Source organism: Hesperophylax consimilis, chromosome 24 (assembly GCF_061612785.1).
Source record: "Hesperophylax consimilis isolate HC1 chromosome 24, BYU_Hcon_1.0, whole genome shotgun sequence".
NCBI lineage: Eukaryota > Metazoa > Arthropoda > Insecta > Trichoptera > Limnephilidae > Hesperophylax > Hesperophylax consimilis.
The window spans coordinates 4,418,487-4,442,101 of record NC_142859.1 but is presented as its reverse complement, the minus strand read 5'-3'; the positions used below and the strand labels follow the sequence as shown (position 1 = coordinate 4,442,101).

At 34.7% G+C, this 23,615-nt stretch overlaps 1 protein-coding gene across 2 annotated transcripts in view; it reads right to left on the bottom strand.

Annotated features, from left to right (window-relative positions):
- The window catches only part of cyst (rho guanine nucleotide exchange factor 18 cysts), a 183,990-nt gene that overhangs the window by 56,447 nt on the left and 103,928 nt on the right, over positions 1 to 23,615 (bottom strand). The window contains exons 3-8 of one of the 2 annotated variants that reach the window (XM_089646421.1): positions 14,781 to 15,007; positions 12,863 to 13,019; positions 11,627 to 11,762; positions 9,731 to 9,941; positions 8,344 to 8,477; positions 1,145 to 1,261 (exon numbers count right to left, since the gene is read on the bottom strand). In XM_089646421.1, the coding sequence (XP_089502547.1) occupies positions 1,145 to 1,261; positions 8,344 to 8,477; positions 9,731 to 9,941; positions 11,627 to 11,762; positions 12,863 to 13,019; positions 14,781 to 15,007 (982 nt within the window). The remainder of the gene's footprint in view (positions 1 to 1,144; positions 1,262 to 8,343; positions 8,478 to 9,730; positions 9,942 to 11,626; positions 11,763 to 12,862; positions 13,020 to 14,780; positions 15,008 to 23,615) is intronic. The other variant, XM_089646422.1, reaches the window with a different exon arrangement.

Sequence of the window (23,615 nt, the reverse complement as noted above, 5' to 3'; positions counted from 1 at the left end):
TTTACTCAGAGAGTACAAGTTTACTTATACGAATGTTAAGAATTTGTACAAATAAAGATAAAATGCAAAGCATAAAAAAAAAAACAACAAACATGCTGACACTACATATTAGTCAAATAAATAATATTTTTATAATACACAGCTACAAGAGCATTTTTCTTTACTGACTTCTTGACTGTCCCACGGAATAAACATGAATAATGGATTAAGAGGGGTTTAATGTAATGAACCTTAGGGTTTGTGTGGAAGAAGAAACTATAAAAAATAGGTGGGTCGTTATGCGGGGAAATGGTGTTTTGGTTGAAATACATTCTATCCATCTCAATTTAGACCCATTTGTTGGTTTTTCTTTAGCACAGTACTGAAAGCATCTTTGAAAGCGAAATTTTAATTCCAAACCCCCTAGCACAAATACAAAGATAAAGGTTTTATCGATTTGTCATTGTCGGAAGCAAGATTGCAGATTGCCAACAATTAAATTTTTTTTTTATTTACATTAACTCCACACAGGAGGCCCTAAGGAAAATAATTTACCTGAGCGCCTAAGTCATCTTTAGTGATGCTGAGTGAAGGGTCTCTTATAGGAGAGGAAGGAGTTAACATGGATCAAACGTGTACAAATGTTACTATTTTCTCGTGGCATGTTCTATCGATGTATCGGAAGAACGATGACAGCATTCCCACCTGTCGCCTGTGATCAAAAGATTGCTATACATTTGTTAAATAAGGGAATCTAACACCCTGCTCGTTTCTGCACAAAGTCAAGAGTTTTTTCAAGTATTTTGGGACTCCAGATCAGAGGTGGCTGCCAAATTAACAGTGGAGCGCACTTGCGATTTGTACAGGGTTATAAGTGTTGATATTAACTAAATGAAGCATATTTATTTAGTTGTTTGTTGCAGTCATTCATACTCAGGAACGATGATAATTTACAGACATTATCGAAAAAACCTTTATCTGTTTGTTTGTGTTAAAGGGTAGAGAATCTAAAATAACAATAAAAACCTATCCTTTCGTCCAGAGTTAATGCTTTCACTATCATGTCACAATTGTCATCAGCAGGAATAATTACAAGGGTTATGGCTAGGAACGTAAGACGTCACGGCTTTGTAGATCTTAAATCGGATCCCATTCCAATACTTACTGCGTCAGTAGTTCATGCAGCATCAGATGGCCGCCGGTGGCTCCCGGGCCATCTCCGGCAATGATGGCCAGCTCCTCCTCTGTCTCACTCTCCGTCAGGGCTCCCGAGGTAGTCAGGCTGACGGTGGTCGCAAAACAAAATTCGAAGCGAAAAGAAAACAAAACAGAAAACAGTCAACAAAACAAAATGATAAAATTGCAAGCATAAAAAGCTGTATACAGTAGAACGTATAAACTGAATGAAGGATAAAGTGATTTTAGTGACCTTGTGTAATGTAATACCTCGGCTAGAGTGACCTTGAGTGCAAGTAAAACATCAATATAGTTGATTTCAGTAAAAGTCCATTACATACATTTACCTCCATTATAGTAATAATATTCAACTATAGCAAATACCCTATAATATTATTATTTTAAAATGGAACGAACAAGTCCAAAATACGGCAACCAGAGTAAGAAAACTTATTTACTTGTTCATTAGATTGAGAAACATCCTTTCATATAATATGATTAAAATTATATATTTTTCTCTTGCCCAATCCATATTACAATATGGTATAATCGGTTGGGGAGGGACTTTCAAAACTAACCTTTCACCTGTAGAAAAGGTTCAGAGGTTAATTTTGAAAGTCATCCTAAGAAAACCATCGATATTTCCAACCACGGAGCTGTTTGACTCGTTTAGGGTTCTTAGCTTAAACAAAATTTTTAAAAAGAATGCACTGTTACAAATTCATAAAGACCATTTCAATTCAACAATTTCTACAAAAATAAGTAACCGATCTAGATCACGTGGTAACTTAGAAATTCCAACACCATTATACTTATCAAGGTATAAAATTGTTTAATGCCCTTCCGGATAAAATTAAAACTGAAAAAAATTACAAAACTTTCAAATCACAAATCAAACTTTTAGATTAACCCAACGGTAATCACAAGTTTTAATTTCATTGGATACATTTTTCAAATAATTGTTTATATGAACTCATTTGTAATTTTTATTGATTAAATTTTCCTAAATTCACGTTATGAATTTAGGAAAATTGATTAATGATTAATAAAAAATATATATATATAAACAAAATTTAATATTTAAAAAAAAAATACATATCCTCTAAAGTTATATTATCCGCTTCCTAATATGTGCTAATATGCGTTTATTGTTGTTGCATTTTATTAAGTACCCATTTCATACAAGATTGCCAGCTCGGTCTTTGAACAATTTACTACCAGTACTGTACCTACCTACTATTATTTCGTACCTTTTAAGTACATTTTTATTTTTATATCTTATTTTTTCTAAGTTTAATAACTACATATTATATTATTTAAGTTATATTTTTTAGTTTGTAATTAAATTTCTTATTTTCTTAATTATATAGTGTTATCAAATTTATCATCTAGTTTTATAGCTATTTGTTAATCAACTAGTGAAATTTTACAACCTATAAACCATAATGACTCACAACACTCCCCAACTCAAACACGAGAAATAATTTCTCAATTGAGTTGGGCAATTTTTTGTTAAAAATTTCTAATTTTTTCGCAATCAGCCTCAAAATATCTACATTTGTAAATTATTGTAATGTGTTTGTATATTCAATAAAAAAAAAATAATAATAATAATACATCCAACTCCAGTAAAATATTGGCAATATCAACAAGTAGATATTGGCCGCTAGAAGCGCTAGTTTAGCCTATTGACGTTGACATTCTTTTCAATGGCGGCAAATTGAATGATACTTGGTGGTAGTGTTTTGCACTTTGTATTTTAATCAATATTGATAAAAAAATATATATAAGAATATCCCAAAAAGTAGGATCTGTGAGTGCAGTTTACGGATGTTATAATTACACCAAAAACACTCCAAGTCGTTTTCAGGATACCAAAAAATGTTGACAGGTTAGTTGGTGAAGTATAATACGAGTTTGTTAAATTGTAGCAAATAAAATGTTCTTAATTACATAAAAAGTGAAATCTACAAATAAGAAATCGAAAACAAAAAAATTCTTATAATTGTATAAAAATTTTATGACATTTCTAAACCAACGAAGACAGAGTTATTAGCCATTTTAATATTTTTACGCAGAGCGGCAGTAAAATCGTATGCAGGTATATTAATTTATAAATGTATACGAATTTATTAATGTAAAATAAAGAATTTATTACATACACATAAAATCAATTAACATTTATGAAGAAAACCGAGGTGCACAACTCACGCCGCTAGGAGGCGCTAGTGTAGCATGTTGCCATCAGAATGTATGGGAAATGTCAGATGTTGGAGGTATTATTAATATTATAGGGTATTTGACTATAGTGATATCAAGTATCGTAAAAGCTCTACTGTAGTTTCATTCACAAATCATCAGTAATAACTCAGCTTAGGTATGTAACGATTTGCTCTGTTTAAGTGACGTTGAGTATAATAATAACTCGGGTTAAGTGACATTGCATAAAGTAATAATTCAACATAATTGACATTGAGTGCAGTAATAAGTCGACTTAAGTGACCTTGAGTAAAATATCTGTACCCGAGAAGCATACGGATGCAAGTCCAAAATTTGAAGAAATGAGTTTTTGATGAAGACATGAAGTAAATTATCATGTTCATTAGTGGCAGAAAGATGCAAGCCCTATCTTGAATATTTATGGTATTTTCAAAAATATTATAAGGATGCAAGAACCATTAGCACATTCACACCGTAGAAGCATAAAGATGTACATTGGACTTGCATCTTTCTGCCTCTAACATTACTACGCTTTCCATGGAAGTAAACATTCGAATGTAGACTCAAGTCCATTTTGCGTCCTTCTGCCTCTAATTTCTATGTTTTCTGTGGAACTAAACAGAACAATCCCAGTGCTCTCATCATTATTTATTGCATTCCTGCAATAAATAATGATGAAAAAGAGTATTTCCATGTATGAATGGATGACGAGGCTCAAGAAACAGAATTGTTCTGAAGAGACTGTTGGAAACATAGGTGGTGATATTATTATTGAAGACCTGACCATGTCACTTATTTATTTATTTACTTACATTTACCTTACCTCATCATTATACTACTGAATGGACTATATAGGGATGGAAAACAGGGGGCAAATGAAGTAGCGTCTTGCCTCTTAAAGTGGATAAACAGCGATATGGGGGATAATGTTGAAGATATAACCGTATGGTCTGACAACTGTGCAGGTCAAAATAGAAATATAACAATAGCCATATCCTACGTATAGCTGGTTTTAAAAAAAATTAAAAACCTCAAGATCATTCATCATAAATTTTTATTACGTGGTCACACTCACCTGGAAGTAGACTCTGTCCATTCAGCGATTGAAAGGGCAAAAAAAAAAACTACCCAATTCCAAATATTTTACCGCACGACAAAAAAATTAACAGGAACAATTCATCAGATATTGCAAAACTAATAATCAGTACATTGTACACTCAATGAACTTAGAAAATTTCAAATATTTTAATTCCCTTTAAAATGGTTCACAATCACCTTTTGTATATCGAAAGAAGAATATGAATGGTGAGGGTTTCCTAATATCATCGGTATTATGGCTACGAGCTGACGTAAATGTGTCGGGGATGCTACTGTATAAAAATGGTTTTCAGGAAACTGAATTTAAATATTATTATATTAGAAGAAAAAGGAGAGGTGTTTTGAGCGGTGACCGGATAAATCATCAAAATGATAATTTCGCATTTTTAAAAAGTTATATAAAGTCATGAAAAGTGATGAAACACAATTTCTATTAACTGGGTTAAGTAGGTTAGGTTTAATTTATTTTTTTCATCGTTTCTAATGACTTTATATCACTTTTTAAAGGTGTGTTGAATTGTCTATGTGTTGATTTATCATGGAACCGTTTTGAGCACCCCGGAGATATTGACCCCGGGTAAATACAAATCCAATCGCATTAAATACACCAAATTTTGGTGTCCTACAAAAGATGTTACAGTGGGTACCAGAGCCACTACACTTTTTTTACACTTATTTTTTTTTAATCTTTTTTTTCTCTGTCAGATGACGAAGATATGGAAAATAGATATTTATATTTACCTGTTATATAGTTATTATTTTACTTCCAAATGAAGTTTTCAACATTGATCTATTTTATTTATATTTATATTTACCAATAAATAAAATATCAATATCTACTTTATTTATATTTATAGGTAAATATAAATATAAATAAAATATATATTTATATTTACCTGTTATTTAGTTATTATTTTACTTCCGAATGAAGTTTTAAACATTGATCCTTTTATAACATACCATGTGTCGTACCAAAATATTCAATATCATTTTGAAGCAGAAGGACTCAAGTCCACAATGCTTTTTTTTAAACATTTTTTTTAGGCTTCGCATATAAAATATTTAATTTTATTTTCTCATTTTCAATACAAAATTAATCAATTCAATAGGATAAAAAATAAAAATCAATTATCATGAATATCCGCAGAAGTTATGAGACAAAACTTACAGAAAAAAAAGTATTTTGGCTCTCCTGAACATTTAGCTTTTTGGACTTGCATCCGTATGCTTCTCGGGTACAGATACAAACTTGGCTACGGCCACTATTATAAGTCTATAATCTAAGATCATTTTGAGTATGTTGATTAACAACTTGTTGGTTACAGTGACACTTTCTTTAGTCACTGTTAAATTTCTAATTACAGTAGAATCCCGTTAACTCGAACCCTGAAGTTATTTTGAAATTTTGCCCACAAAAAAAGTTTTTTTTATATACATATATTCAAAGTTCTTATTATTCAATTTACAAAAAAACAAATTATTTATAAAAAAAGTTTTGCTTTGTAATTATTATTACGCGTGAAAGCTGTTCGCTAACTTTCATCAAACTTATAAATTGAACAATAATAGTATTGAACATATGAAAGAAAAACTTGAAATTTAAATGGAGTTCTAAAAATTAAACTTGATAAAAATAAATATTTTTTTTAAATATTTGAAATTTCGAGAACCATGTTGGTCCGCAAACAGAAATTTGTTTAAGTAGTAGTAGTTAAGTTTCATAAATCTGAATCTGACATGCCAGGCGTGATAAAATAAATGAATAAAACAAAAAAATATTTCGTGGTTACAAATCATCCAAATTTGTATTATTATTCAGGAAATTGAATCTGAGGCCGGCCGTGCCAGTAATCGGGCTGAATTTATCGATTTACACGTGAAATGTCATATTTTGAAGAATTTACTTAGAATATCTGCATTTGAAAGGCCGGATGTGATGGTAATCGGCTGCGAAAATTGGTTTTACAATGGAATAAGAATGTTTTATTACGAATTTACTTTAAACACCTACCTGAATTTGTAAGGTTGGCCGCAGAAGATGACTTTCAGAGAATTTTTTTTTTTTTCCTTAAAATTTCAAAATAGGTAGGGATAATGTGAGAGGTCGTTAAATTTGGTTTTCGAGGCTGCATAGATTTAGAATTAACGGGGTTCTACTCTTATTGTAGCGGTAGTACTTCCAATATACAAACACAAACTAATGTGTTCTTTTGAGAATATTAAACAAATGTCCACGTCCTTCCAATGTCACTACGTACAGCAACTTACACTGATTCAGAACATTCCCGAAAACATATTATCATTCAGTTAATCGACGTTCTACTGTAAAATAAAAGTACAGGTACCATCTATTAACAGTTTTGGTAAAGACCTACACAACTTAGCATAATAATAATGTAATGAATCAGCCTAGACAAAACAAAAATACATTTTCAAGCAAAATCGTTATTTCTTCTTCAACTAAAAATTATTTTATAGATATCAAATAAATAAAAATCCATGCAAAAACAATTAACAAAAAAAGAAAATATGATTTAAACAAAACAAACCAAGATTTTGTTTGTTTGAGTTACAACGAACTAATCTTTATTATAATATACATTTCTATATGAGTGGAATACAAAATAAATAAAAAGGTACACTTAGGCTGGCTTTACACTTATAAGTAAAAATTACAATATACGCAAGTTTTTGATAAGTTACTCACAAGTTACTCGGAAGTTAAACTTATATAAGTGCTCACAGCGACCGATACATCTGTAATTTTATTTAGGGTGAGGTGCTTCCTGTCAACAATGATTTGCCGCTGTCTATTAAATTTACACAATTAGAACACAAAAGGGCCCAATTAAAATGTTGGAATAGAAGTTCGCTTGAGAGAAATTCTCCACACGCGTTTCTTCCATAACGGCAAAATTAAATGGAGGACCAATTCTTTTCTTTAATTTTATCCGAATAACAGCTAAATGACACCAACTGACTTTGAATTCAAATATGTTACTTTGAGATTATAAAGTATGGAACCGCTAATTAAAAAGAAGGATGCTTGTGTTCAAAAAGATTTAACAACCTGAACAAAATAAATGATAATATCTCTTCGGTTTTCGAAAACAGAAAATTTTCTTTCCGTTTACATTGGTTTTTGCAGTGCTTATCTGAGCTTTATCTAGTGTTATTTTCTATATTGTTTTAGGGAGAAAATAACGTACTTATCTCTAAACAGATTTTAGTTCAATTAATAAAAATACTAGTTTGTAAATAGGAAAAAAAATCCCACGAAAACTCCCTCTTTTAATTTTTATCAGCGCATTTAGGTACCATATCTTACGGTAAGCGTCTTAACTTATCAAACTGATTTCACAAGCCGTGAGAAGGTTGTAAGTTAGCACGGACGCGATTGGACCTGTCAAAAACTTACACCTCCTATGACTTCTGCAACTTGCTATAAATTACATTAAGTGACTTACAATATCGTTTACATTGATAATTTTGCCATAAAATAACTTATGTAAGTGCCGTAAGCCACATGTATTTTCTGTTGAGATTGTGATTGTGATGACTTTGGGCCTAATTTATTTATTTTTAAATATGATTCCTTCTCCATGAACGGAGCATAAATATGTGTAATAATAAAATAATGGATAAATAATAATTTGTAATAAAATTTACCAATACCAAAAATCCAATCACCTTTCGATTAAAATAAATAGTTAAAATTGCAATGGGAGGGATTGCAAAACTAAAAATAAAACCTAAATCCCTCAAACAACATAAAACATTCCAACAGCCTATATAAATAATAATAATAGCTACATAGGCAGTAAAAAATATATACTTCACATAGCAAAATAAAAGTAAGTATTGACTCACAGTGGAGCGGCAGGTGGGGCTTCGTGAGGCAGGGCCACAATGCTCGGTGTTGAGACTGACTTCTGCAGGGGAAGTCTCGGAGCAAGCCTGGAGCATTCTGCTTCTCGGAGGGCTACTATTTTCTGGAAGTCTTTCTGGAATTGGCAATATAAATAATATGTGTTGATTAAAAGGCCTAATATTAGGTGACTGGAGGGAATGGAGGCAAACACCGTGTTTTAAGGTACAAGGAACTGAAGGGAGTTTTATGCAGACAGCAATGATTAAAGTAGTATCCAGCCAACAGTGAATATAAAGTATTATGCAGCATTATATACAGCAGTAGTTAAAATGGACTCTGAAGTTCTTGACGAGCATAAATTATGGCCACCGGAAGAGAAGGCTTTTTAATGCTGCATACAGACATGAGAAAAAATGCACACCACGAGTTATGGGAAAGAAACGAACCAACCAAAAGCAGCATTTCGTGCCATTTGCAGTTGCTTCGATCCTTTCCCATAAGTTGTGGTTCAGCTCGGCAGTACGGCCCGCACCCTCAGATAGCCTTAAATTGTAATGGCTTGGAGGGAATAGGTTAATCCTACGCCACCTCGTCCAGATCAGTGTCATCCATATTTTTGAATAAAAAATCATTAATCATGATCCGTTAGCACTCTCACTGACCGTAATGTCAGATTCTGCATTATATTTGAAGAAATTAGGTTCAATGATGCCACCATCGTGTAAACTGCATTTTGGTGCATTTTTGTTGTTGTTGGGTCTTCTCAATTGGTCTCACTCTATGTGGGACAATTTGCTTTTTAGCAAACTGGTTAAGCCTAAGTGAGCCTCATCTCTGAACTCAAATATAAGATTTAATACGTTATGAGTATAATACAAATATAAGTTGCACGAATCGCTGACCGATTTTCGAAGGGAAATTTTGATGAATTGGTAGCGTTGGTCAAACGTGTGTCTATGTCAAAATATCAAAATTTGAGCACAGTATGATAGCTCGGTTTGATCTAAACTAAAAAAAACCTATGTACAAGGTGCCTGGAAACTCATAGTACAGGCGGAGAACTAGTGAATCTACACAACAAATAGAACCTGAGAATTTAGATTTTTTTTATTTTATTAAAATTTTTTCGGCAACCAAAGGGCCAAAAATATTTTTGAAGCAGGGTCCACGCTTTGACGCATTTTAAAAGCTGTTATTAGCCCCCAAGCCATTTTTTTTTAAATTTGACACAAAAATTACAAATTCTGACTCGTTTTACTAAAAAAAAACCAAAATCAAATCAAAAAAAGTCAAACCACAAAACGTCACCAAAGGTGTTGCTGATTCGCCAGTTGCACATACTACGAGTTTTCGGACAATGTGTATAGAAACACATTATGTCTTTACCTGAAGATCCGCCTCGTTCAGTGAATGCGTGCTCTGCGCCGCGCTGTGTCTCCCAGGTCTCCTACGGGCGGCCGAGCCCCCATTGCCGACGGCTGCGGCTGCCACGGCCGATCCCAGCAGTCGCCGGGTGGCCGCTCCACCGCCGCGCCCACTCGACGCCGAGTTGTCCACGTCGTCACACTCACTCTCCATGGACGAGAGAGACATGCTGCTGGAAGGCAAATCATTATTAGTAAGTAGACAAAGATTTCATATAAAAACCCTCGACCCTGTGAAGAAACGGGCGTTCATTGATAGATTCTACTATCTTAACGTATTGCAATCTTTAGATCATAGGCGTAAGGTGGGAACACTGTCCTCATTCTACCGGTATTTCAATGGAAGATGCTCAGAGGAACTAGCGTCATTAGTCCTTCGGCACCAGTGCACAGTCGGTAAACACATCAAATGAGAATGGGTCATTTCTACGAACGTTCTTGAGTTCAACAGTTAGAATGTGAATGAACGATTTTCGGCCTGTGTTTCCTCCTTCCTACATCATGGGTCTACTTGAACACCTCAAAAAGACCCCAGAAGATGACATAGGCCCTGAGACAAATTATTTTCCTGTGTGAAGTTAATGTAAAAAAAATAGTTGAATTAATTATGCTAATATCCAATACCTCTGTACTCTTGAAATACTGATCAGAAAATCCCTAGCCATAATAATAATCCTGATCTAACTAGCTAACTAGGCAGGTAGAAGAGACCGCCACACAACTTGGTCTCTGTACACACTCCTTGCTTCATTATCATCACACCCCTAGGGGCCGGAGCCCTGAATTTGCAGTGTTGAAGAATCGGGGCCATGTAATGTACAAAGCACTGCAAATTGCAGTGTCGTCCTTATACAGGGTTTTCCAATAAGAGGTGTTATTTTGAATAGCCCGCTATTTCGGTAGGTGTTACTTTTGAAGCTGTCATTTTTTGACATTTGACAAGTAGAAACTACGCCATTAATAAAAATGGAACGATACACGCTTCAACAACGCATTGAAATTATTAAAATTCACTTGAGTGAATCAAATGCAAATCATCTTGAGTAATGAGACCCATTTCCACCTCGGTGGCTTCATCAACAAGCAAAATTGTCGCATCTGGGGCTCGGAAAACCCAAGAGTTATTGTTGAAAAGCCTCTCTATCCTCAACGTGTGCCTGTTTGGTACGGTTTATGGTCCGGCGGAGTCATTGGACCTTACTTTTTCGAAAATGAGGCTGGAGCAACAGTTACGGTGAATGGATCGCTATAGAGAGATGATTAATGATTTTTTATGGCCGGAATTGGATGGTATTGATCTGGACAACGTTTACTTTCAACAAGACAGCGCTACGTGCCACACAAGCAACGAAACCATTGATCTTTTACGATTGAATATCAAAATAACACCTCTTATTGGAAAACCCTGTATATAGAAATATGTGACCTATACCAATAAGAAAGAAAACCAGAAGTCCTTAGGCCAATAAAAGAGTTTTGATATTTAAAAATATTTGACCAAATTCACTAAAAGTAAGAGAAAATAGACCTTACTTCGTTTGCAACGCATTTTTTATCAGTTTATCTTTTGTTTGAATATTATATATATTTTATTAGATTTGAATATAAAGCTTGGTCCATTTTCTTTCTAAGACCATTTAGATCATATTTCTCACCATGACAGTAAGGGAGATACAATGATTGCTATGAGATCATATTTATGAGCTGTTCCCGAAAGCCAACAAATTAGCCTGAGCAGTCAAGTCTTTGTTGTGCGAAAAAAATTGTTCACCAGTATCATGGTTTGCCTTTGCAGATAGCATCACATACATTTGTATCACACAACATCAAAAAGCATTGCCTCTAAAGGCCCCATTACCTCCTCTGCCTGGTTCTCTCTTGCGCAAGCTTGTGCCGGGAACTGAGGTCTTCCAGTCCGGTCCAAGATCTCCTACGGGCGATCTCTCCCATCTCCGACTCCACGCGCCACGACAACCAGCACCGAGCATCTCCTGCTGAAAGAGACAAATTGATAGTATTAATATCATGAGATTATGATGGCGAATAATGAAGAGAAAGAAAGTCTGAAAAGAAGAAAAAAATCTCTTAAGCACATTAACCCTTCTAATAATGAAGAGAAAGAAAGTCTGAAAAGAAGAAAAAAAAATCTCTTAAGCACATTGACTCTTCTAGAATGGAGGGGGGTTATATACATCCCCCAAACGAGAGTTTTGTGCGATAGCCAGGTTGTTTTTACATCACATACTCTATAATTTAGGCAAACCAAGAAAAGCTATTCTGTAATCGATTTGCATTTAAAAAAAAACATTAGGTCACTATTTATAATTATTCTTACATTCCTTGCCGCAAACAAGCCGCGAGTGCAGACGTACGTGCTGAGGACATGAAGATGAGACGATGTCCGGTTAAAATGGTAGGTATAAAAAAAAATTGTCTCTAATAACTGAGTGTTACTGGAAAAGGCTAAAGGAATATTAACACACAATCACTGTGCTTCGGTTAAAAACGAACAGTCAGATCATGTGCAGAAAAGTCCCAGGAATGGACTGCGCTGCAAACCGTTGCCTTATTTTAGCAAATTTTACTTATCTGCGCAGGGTCTGATTATTTCTTATGATGTGTGCTCTTCGGCGGTCAACGTCAGCTGATGTCGTAGTTTATTCAAAAATTTTCGAACCCTCCTAATGCCAAAAATATGTTCACATGGTTTGCATCAAGCTTTTCAAAATGATACACAGATTTCACGTTAGGTCAGGTCTATAAATTTGGTTGTCTATGTATAGCACTATAATTTGGAAAACGCTGTGAGGCTGAAGAAAGAAAAGTGTAAGTATAATCGGATCTCCAGCGACCAAATGTTTTCAATACATCATACAAAAACTAAAACATGGGTCAGGGCTATAACGCTTTTGGTTTTCCATTCCATTGTGGCCCTGCCCCAATGTTTCATGTTAGCATAAAAATTTGGTTAAATTTTTGTGGTAATATTGTCACTGGAGATGCAACTTTAAGTCTACAAACTATTCGCATATTCTGTATAAAAATGTAAACGAACCAAAGGCTTTTTCAAAATATAAATAAATAAAATTCTTACCGCTTCCTTTTCTGCTTCCTGGATAATCATGTGCCAAAATGTGCGAGTGAGAGGGTGTTGCGGGAGACGGGCAGCCATCTCCATCCCCCTCCACGTCCACTTCACCATCCTTATTTAGAGAAGGACATGATGTGCTAAGCCGGGCTGCTGCTGATACCTGAGGCAAAGGAAAAATTGTTAGTTGATCGAAAATTAGGCAAAGCATACATGATAATTAATACGAGGGTTATCCCAAAAGTAATCTTAATATTTTGCGCACACCTTCTGATATATATCGGAAGGTGTGCGCAAGATGGGTGCCTCGAATGTTCACAGAGTGCTCTTTACTTATGGGATTACCCCTGTAAAGAGTGCTTTAATAAGTTCAACTATGATGAGCTTTTGTTATCCCCTTACTATTTGATCAAAGAAGTGTGAAAGATTCTTACAATTTAAAAAATATATATGTTATAGAAGTAAGCTAAGGACATATAAAATAATATTTACAAAATGTTTCTTTACATTATGAGATTTGAATACATACTACTCTTCCATGGAAGCTTTAGCTTGTGGGCGGAAGAGGAGTGTACAGTACATTATGCATTTTAGTTATTTATAAGTACTTATAGGTATATACTACTATAATAATAAATTTGCAAATATAGACACTCGTGCTGACATATTCACTGCTAGTTACTATCACTACAGAATTTCATTGTATCACATTCTAACTCATATTAACCACTGTTAAAATGATTGTACCTAATATTTTAATATTACCTGCGTGGCAACTTTTCCTCATCCCTCTCCTCCCCTTTCCCGTTCCAACCCAAGTCTATTTAAGTATAGTTAAAATCACTTTTATTTATTGCTGTTTATGGTAGGCATATTATAGGTTTATCGTTTGCAGGTTAGTTTTATGTTTCTATATATATCTGTGAACATTAATAATTGGTCTGTTTTTTGTTATTCTCTTATGTATATTATATTACTAAGACTGTTAATGTTCCTAAAATAAATAAATAAATAAATAAATAGGTACTTGAATTATATGCTGTAGTAAGTACACTGTAGTGAGAAAGCAAAAAATAATTATATTAAATGTTTGATAAATGTAATTAGTGTGCTACTAGTAGATAAAATGTATAATGTAATTAGTAATAAAAAATAATATTATGTATCTATTTAGAGAAGAAATTGTCACTGAAAAATGAATGAGATATAGGTCATTTGTAAGATCAATTCATGTGGAAACAGTTTTTTTGATAAAATTGTCTTTAAAATATTTTTTCGCAGTGTTTGATGCTTGGATTTTGGCATTAATGCTACTAATTTCTTCCGGTAGTCCAGTAAGGCTTTCAGATAAATAATTAATGGCTGGCATTTTTTTTTTTTTTTTTAAAGAAAGACAAACATCCCGGGTTAGGAATAACCTGACAATATTTAAAAACTCCTACTACCACCACAGTAAGTTGAAAATGTTGCTTGTGTTGTGATTGAGGACTTACCCAACCGAGGAATTGAACACACTACGCCTGAGTGGGACCCAAGCACGATGTCAACTCGGCCACCGACCATTGCTAGTCGCTAGAGCATGTTGCATTCCTACCAGATAATATTGGCAAATAATTGCACTTATTTGACATGTATAGTGGAAGCAGTGTTATTACAAACCTAATAGCCGCTTTAATATTATTTTTATATGTGCAAAAAAGCCCTGAGGGTCGAATCCAGGTTATATAATATTTATTTTTTTAATCTTCGATTACTATAATTTATTGATGTAAAATAAAGAAAATATTGCATATAAAATCCATTAAAATGTATGAAAAAAAAAACAGAACGTGCGGCTCTAGGAAGAGCTAGTCAGAATGTATGGGAAATGTCAGAATTAGAATAATTTAGTAGTATTATAACCATCCTACAGTATTTGCTATACCTGAGGAGTGAATGCCTGGTGGCGCATGCGCTGAACCGCTTGGTGGATGCGCTGCAGCTGCTGGAGCGGCTCGTCCAGGATGCCGGGCGAGTGCGGGGTGACGCTGATGGTGGGCACGGGAGCGCGCTGGGCGGAGCACCCCCCGCCCCCGCCGCCCCCTGCCGCCCCCGCCGTCGCCACGGCGCAGGCCACGGAGCTCTCCGAGCCCGAGCTCACGCCCGCCTCATCTGCAACGACACAAAAAAACATACCATTACTTTCATAGCCTTAAAATCATCATACAGTAATGCAGGATTAGAAAGACGTCAGAAACAGGAGGTCACGGTTGGTTCTTCCTTGCCAGTGCTGTTAACTGATTTGACATGTCTATAATTATTGCAATATATCTATCTGTTGATATACTGAACAGAGTTAAAATTACATTTGATAGTTCGGACTGGGAATGAAAAAATGCTCCATGTTGGGTGCCAAATTTCAGTGATTTTGACAATCGTATAAAACCCCTTTTCCGAATTTGACAGGCTACTTTTGGAGTTATTTATTAATTTTCGGGAAATCGACAGTTTACATTTATTTCAGTTTGTACATAAGTATTATATAGCCAAAATAAAACCAATTATGAGTTTCCTACTTGTAAATTTACCTCTACTGAGACAGCATAATAAGGAATAAGTGATTTAAATTTGTAAGAAAGCATTATGAAATCAAAAATTTATACAAAAAAAAAGATTACATAAAACGAAAATTTTTGAAAACAAAACATTTATCAATACATTTATAGGCATGGAGAGAGTTTGTAGACATAAATCAAAGCATAATAGAAATAAAAACAATAGAGACAACAATTATTCACAAACCACCAGAGAAATATTCTTTTATGTACCTCTTGTATTCGGTAAGTTCGCAACTGAAAATATCCACCTTGGATAATAAATACACTATTGTAATTATTGCATAGTCTGTTCAGGCAAGAATATACCAAAATGCGACTGAATGCATGCATGTGTGAATGCAGAAAATGCTGCGCAAAACGAGAAGAAATCGTAAAAAGTATGATGGTCCAAAGTTGAGGAACTACGTAATTCTTATATACATAACTCCTTAGAACAGGCAACATGCCTAGCTAGGAATTAAAAGCGACCAGGCAAACATAATGGCAACTTGAATATAACAAAGTCACCACAGAAGAATTACAGTACAGAAGAAATCAAAATAAATATTTCGGTGAAATTCAAGCATCAAGGAATCATAGGCAAACGTTAAGCTCAACAAAGACAACGACATCACAAAGAGATGCTAGAACATCTAATGAGTATTCAGAGAATACGGATTCCAGATGAGAAGGTTAGGGGGCCGGAGCAAGAATTCTGTAAATACTATCTCGGGAATTCCTGAAGCAAAAGGACCTCCTGTGAAACATTCCTAAGGTTGCAAATTCCAAAAGAATCTTTCTCTGCAATATTCGTGAAAGGAGAATCTTTCTTGAATTCGGGAAAGAGAGAAATAATAGAGATACATCGAGGGAGTTCACAGAGGTGAACCTTATAACTGTACAGAAATTTAAAATTAAATATTAATCTTGAAGGTATATAATACCGGCTATGTTACTTGATAAAAGCAAGAATTCATATTAAAAAGTGTGGTTTTGTTTTCGTAGAGCTTCCCTTCTGTTTGTCACAAACATAGTGAACGAGATTTTATTTATATTAATAAGATCTGATCGATTTAGATTAAGGGCCTCCGTGGTTGAGTGGTTACGATCCTCGGCTATGAATCCGGAGGTCCCGGGTTTTATTCAATTAATATGTGTTATTTCACGGTTTATCAATTAAAAATAATATGTGGTATTCTTGCGACACGTTCCAGAGGGGCCAAAACAAAACTTTGCTTGAAATGGCTTTAGCCGTGTTTGGTGACCAGATCTGAATAGCCAGATACTACCCCACCTTCCTCTAACCCATCTCTTTCTCCTCCCCAGTACCTTCAGTCTCACAACATACCCCAATTGGGGATGCCATGGTCTCACTGGCTCACGATTTGGAACAATGAATTTGGTACTCTTGTTCGGACCTCACATTTAAAAAAACATCTGCTACAAAAATTATTATTTTTGCTTTTGACCGCCATGTTTGTCCCTTCAAAATTTTTAAAATGGGTGAAATAATAAAATTCATGAGCAAAAATAATAACCAAGTTAAGAAGAACGTTTTCACAATCGAAATCCGATTGTCGGGAAAAGGTCCAGTATTCTGTGCCATTGTGGTATTATTACTTATTACTGTTTTAGTGTATATTGTAGAACCTCCGTTAAGTTATAAAAAAATGCCAAAGTCCCTCCTAAAAACAAGAATAAATCGCAATCTTTCAGGGCTGACATTTTACAGTAATAATACCACAATGGCACAGAATACTGGACCTTTTCCAGACAATCGAATTTCGTTTTCACAATCAAAATCCGATTATCTGGAAAAGGTCCAGTATTCTGTGCCATTGTGGTATTATTACTTATTACTGTTTTAGTGTATATTGTAGAACCTCCGTTAAGTTATAAAAAAATGCTAAAAAAAGTTATATTAAAATCTTTCAGGGCTGACATTTTATGATTTAAAGCAAAAATCGGACACATATCCGTAATTTATACACGACATAGCTGTTGATTAAAAAATAGATAAATTAGTTTAATTTGATATTTTAGCCGTAAATCCAAATCAAAATGAAATAGGCCTCGCAGCTGGTCCGCTTAGTGCCCGAAAACATTTTTTTACGTCTTGATTACAAAACATTGACTTTTCACTACTTTCTATAAAACATAATAAGCAAGTATTATATGTATAAACCTTCAATAATGATAGTGCAAACCATATCTAAATCCGTTGCGTGGTTTAGAAGAACTAAGCGCACAAATAGACAGACGCGAATAGAGACTTTATTTTATACTATTTATAGATATTAGCGTCTTCATAAAATTAAAATGCTATTTCACCTTTATAAATTTTAATGTCATTTGAGTATCGTCAAATCCAAAATTTCACTAATATATTTTTTTAAACTTGCGGGTAAAACACAGAAGTAACAGACAAAAAGGCACAGTTTAAAATTCAAATTAATTTTTAAATTACCTACGTACAATTTCACGACTGATGTGGAAAATGTTTTTTTTTATAATTGCGGAATTCCGAGCTCACTTAACGGGGGGGGGGCGAAATGCTTGTAAAATGAAATTCTTCCGCGGTGTTCTGCGAAGCTACCTACCACATACAGGAAGTGCCCACTAAAATTCCAATTTTCTTTTGCGCCACTCGGAGTAAAATTTTCGCAATAACGTGAGAGGAGAACACAGCGGAAATTCTCGCCCGGCTACTACCGCCGTCCATTTAATTAGAAGATTTTGTGCCCAAAAACTGGCAGAACAGAGAAATGTTTTCAACTATCTAACGTGTGCCCGGCGTTCTTGGCATTAATCCGTAGGAGATAAACATATACAACCGAGGAATTTTCTGAGTCTTTTTGAGATATACAATTCCGTCCTACATTATTTTGATGAATCTCACAAGGTTTAGCCAGCGTTAGCAATGTAACCACCCGAAAATATTTTTATACGATTTGATTACAAAACATCGACTTTTCTCTGATTTCCATAAACATAATATGCATGTACTATATATGTAAACCTTCCGGAAGAAATTTTCTAAATGATAGAGAAAACCCTATCAAAATCCGTTGAGTAGTTTAGAAGAAATAAGCGTACAAACAGACAGACACGGAAAACGACTTTATATTATAATATTTTGAGATGGTAGATACATTGCATTTTAATTTCAGACACCAGTGCGGGCAGATCATTTCGAAAATATAATAAAAGTTTTATCATTTTTTTTTGTGTTTTTAATAATAATATTTATTATATTTATTATATAAGTACATTTTTGTTTATTTGTTACAATATATGATCAATATTTCAGGACCCCTCTTCCATAGAAGCATTAGCTTGTGTCTGGAAGAGGAGTGTACATTGTTTTATTACAATAAGTAAGTAATTAAAAATTAAATGATTTTAAACTTATTTGAAGTGAGTTATTCTTAAGATTAATTCAATTGGAAACATTTTTGTTTTTTGTAAGTTTGTCTTTAAAATATTTTTTCACAGTGTTTATTATTTGAATGTTATCATTAATGTTTCTAATTTCTTCAGGTAGTCGATTGAAAAAAATTCTTGCCCGGTAAGTGTAATAATTTTGTGCAAAGGAAGTGTTTAATTTTGGGCATGGAAAAATATATTTAAGTCTAGTACGGTTTTCAGTTAGAAATTGATACTTGTCTTTTTCTTTTATGATTTCATTCATTCTAAAGAATGGGAACGAGAAGGAAACATCAAAGCAAATTTGAGGAATTAATAACACACTTATTAGATTATTAAAATGTTGGAAACGAACAAAGGTTTTTGATTTTTCCCTACGTTACACAAAAAGGAATTACGAAAATCAAAGATGTTCAACAAAGTATAAGGTAGGTATGTACTGTAATTGAGTTGTGGGCGTGACGCGCGTCCGAAGTAAGGTAATTTCTCTTATTTCGGGAGAAATTGATCAAACATTTCAAACATCAAAGTTATTTCTCTTTCACTGGCCTACATCAGTTCTTTTTCAAATTGGTATAGGTCACACCTTTAGAAATTTATTGTTCAGTGGATAATAAAATAATTAGTAAAAAAAATGGGCATAAACATAATATTGTAAGTTATTCTTTTATTTGGGTAATTTTCACTATTTTCAGGGTCAAGAGAAAACCTCACATTTTGTCGTATTGTAGTTGTTACATTCTGTTAAAAAAAGTCGCTACCTGTTCGCAGAAACTGGAGCTGAAGAAAAACAGACTTAGGCTTGGAAATTGCCAATTTAAATGCAACGTCCTAATATTTATTCGTAATCATTATTTTTAATATTTAACCCCACGCAGCAATGATTAAATGGTTCCACACCTTCGCAAGGCGCTTAAATTATACGAAACCGAGAGAAATCATTCGCGCTGGGATGGTCGGTGTTCAGATGTTGCTTACTTTGCGGATGCTTTTCAATTATTTATTCGGTGGAGATCGGGAGTGAAAACACACCCTACTACAACCCAACCCTACAGACTACAGCATCACGGTCTCACGGGCCCGCGGCCCGCAGCCCGCAGCTCGGAGCCACTGGCCAGAGGTAATCCAATTTTAATAAACGCGTACTCCAATCCGGCAGCAGGTGCGCCAATGCGGGGGCAAGTAAGTACCCACACTGTATACTTGGTAGCAAGGTCATTTTAACCCTTAGAATGCCGCAATAAAGTGAGTATTGCTGATTTATTACAGGACTGCAGACTGCTTCCTAATAATATTTTAGTAAATTCATAATAATATCCGAACACGTGTTCATGCACCTGCGTTTGTATTAATAATATATAATGACGAAATGCGAAAATGTTAGGATTTTTATGAACACATGTTCCAACATCGTGGACAATACATTGGTATTTTATTAAAAGTTTATCAGAAAACCTATTCGTTAACGGCCTGCAATCCCGTTTTTAAGTGGATTACGAATAATTTGGAGAGATTCTTAATAAATTAGCAAAATATTTAACCGGTAAGTTTTATACGTGCGTGTTTTAATGTAATAGAGACATACTAAAGTATTCTTGAGATTTATTATATTTCCAGCTAAATAAGAGTTCTTTACATTAAAAACAAGTCATGTGAGAATTTTCTGTAAATAAAAATAGAATTATGACTTTTAAAATTCAAAATTATGATATTTGAAATGGAATTTGGAGATGCACTTTTTCGCAGATAAAATAAACATATTTGCAAGTGACGAACCCACAGCTAGAATTAAGATATATTATTTCGAGCCAGAAGAATTAAAAAAAATGTATGGTGGGAGCATTTTGTAAGGTTCAAAATACCATAAAATCGAGTGTGGAGAGTTACTAGGATATCCATGGGATGTCTTTGCACACTAAGGGATAAGGAACGAAATCTGTTTATTTCTATAGTAGCATCTCTCGTTGCATGACAGCTGTTGTCATCTAGTCCGTTATCGAGCTGACCAAATTTAATGTTATTATTGAAGAATGTTTTTAGTTTTACTTGCTTTGTAATGTGCACAACAGAGATTCAAATAAAAAAAAACATACAAAGAGATGGCAAATAATAAATACCAACTGTCCAATGATGGTGTGTAAACAATAATATGTAAGAATAAAAAAAATGAGTACGTAAAACAACAACAATAAAGTTTGGGTCAAGTAAAGTCAACTGGAAACAAAAGATTCGAGAAGTTCCGGGGGTAAATCGCTAAATTTGTGCGGAATCGAATCGAAGCATTCGCGCAATAAGTTGGGAGAAAGTTGGTTATTTGGAAAGGAATGATATTGATTGTGGCCTAGGGGAAACATTCTGCATGGTTATTTATAATTTTGAAAGGAAATTCAACGTCATCTTTGTCCATGATGTTAATTTTATGTATCCAACTTGAAATATTATGGAATTCTACAAGCTAACGGCAATAACCAAAAATAAATCTCTTAGAAAAAAATTTGCTTCATAATTTTGGAAAAATGAGTAAATGCTCGTATGTTGGTAGGTACTCCATCGAAGCGACTTTTGTTTGTCTAAACATCGAAAGGCAATCTTTGACCATTTGACCTTCAAGCAATTTGCATGATTTATGTCGCCACTGTGACATTAACAATCAGAGTTGTTAGAATGTTTCCTATGTGAATGTTTCCTAGGCGACAATGGAGAACAAAGAGTTAAAGGCCTGCAGTCCCGATTGCAACAGGAATACGAAAAATTTAACCAGATTTTGTATAAATTAGCAATATTTTATATCAGCAAGTTTTCTCCGTGCCCATCGGGTGAAAACATCTTCTAACAATGAAATGAAATAGCTTAAAAATGCAAAATAATCAGAAATCCGATATGCTAGGGCTTTTCCTCAAACAAATTTACGTTAAAAGGTTGAGGTTTCAGGTTTCAAATCGACTCCCGCACAATCAGTATTAAAAGCCAACTACCATCGACATAGAACATTAGATGAACCATCCACTAAGTAAACGAATAATTTTGGGCCCACTCATAATTTTGAAGAAACTAAATTGCAAACAAAGAGACGCGAATTGATTAGAAAAGTCGACATGTTTACTAAAAACTACTGTGGCGGTAAACGAATGAAAACCCGATATTCGGTCTTTAGTGTTCTGTCACAGATCTTATGTGTTCACTAAATAAACTGCACAATATTTTAACTTTCCAGAGGCAATGTATTTAGTGTTCCCCAACATTGGAGGGAGGAAGGAGGCAAACATAAAGAATAAAATGGTTGAAACTAGGCCAAACTTTGGAATATCCGAAGTGATCAGTGAATGACAGAAGAAGTCTGGGATGCCCGATCAAGTAAACCAGATACTTGAGTCGGGTCATGTCGAGAGTCAGGATAATAGAAGAGTACGTTTAAGACGATTTTTTTTAATATACGACATTGTGTCTCCTATCTCGTTTACAATATCTGTCCAAAAATTATTATTGAGAAATGTTTCGATTATTTCGACTTCTAATTAAGGTAGGTACTAATTCATACGAATAAACTTGAAGCTAATAATTGTATAACTAATTGTTTTGGCCGTTTTGAATCGCCGAATATTTTTTTATATGGTGAGGTTTTATTAGCCTTCTCCCAACGACGCACATATTCAGTGTTAAGCTGGGTCCAGACATGTTCTTTTGTCCGTACCGTACCTCCGTTTCGTACCAGCGTCGCGATCCAAAAACTCTGGACGCATCATCTTTTGTCCGTACCGTACCTCCGTTTCGTATCCGCGTCGCGATCAAGAGCCCGTATCTCCGTAACGTCGCTGCGATCATCGCGTGTCCATTTCCTCCCACCATGTCGTCGACTGCGGAAGTGTTTGAGAATTTGACGATTGCTTGCGCGTCCTTCATTGTTATTCACAATAATATAACGAAAAAAAAACAAAAAAGGCGACGTTGGTGGGAGTTAGAATTGTTCAAAAACAGAGAAAGATGTAAGACGCCGCGAACACGTCCAGACTGGCGCAGACCCGTACCGTATCGCCTTTGAACGGGCCGAAAAACCGACTCGCGATGGATCGGAGCGTACCTCTATCCGTATCGAGATGCCGTACCACCGTACCGTACCGAACGGGCGTCCAAACTAGCGTTCTTGATCGCGACGCTGGTACGAAACGGAGGTACGGTACGGACAAAAGAACATGTCTGGACCGAGCTTAAGGGCCCGTTCCCACTTCCGTTTTCAAATCGGAGGCGGGTCCCGTTTTAAAAACGGATGGCCAATGGCCCTGTTCACACTACCGTTTTAAAAACGGACCATACTCTACAAAAAAAAATGTCGATTCAACAAAAACATGTTATTTGCTCATTCTTCAGTAATGGTGCGCAATGGACGACGATGAAGCTCTTGTTGTCATGTTGTACTTATTAAAAAGAAGGAAAAAAGTGAAAAGAAAATTTTGGGTACACCCAATCATAGCCGAATGATTTTCTGTAGGAATTTTCCAAGTGTTAATTGGTGAGTTGAGAAGTGATGAACTAAAGTTCTTTAATTATTTTAGAATAATAATGATTGGATTATTTATATAGCGCCGTTTTCACCATGAAAAATCACCTCAAGGGCGCTTAATGGCTTAAGAGAATGTCTATCACTTCCTTTAACCATCTACTGGAATGAGTTTCAGAGAACTTAACATATCAAAATACAAAATTGAGAAAGTGCATTTGTCCTGAAGAAAGGCTATCGATATTTTAAAGTAAGAAAACAA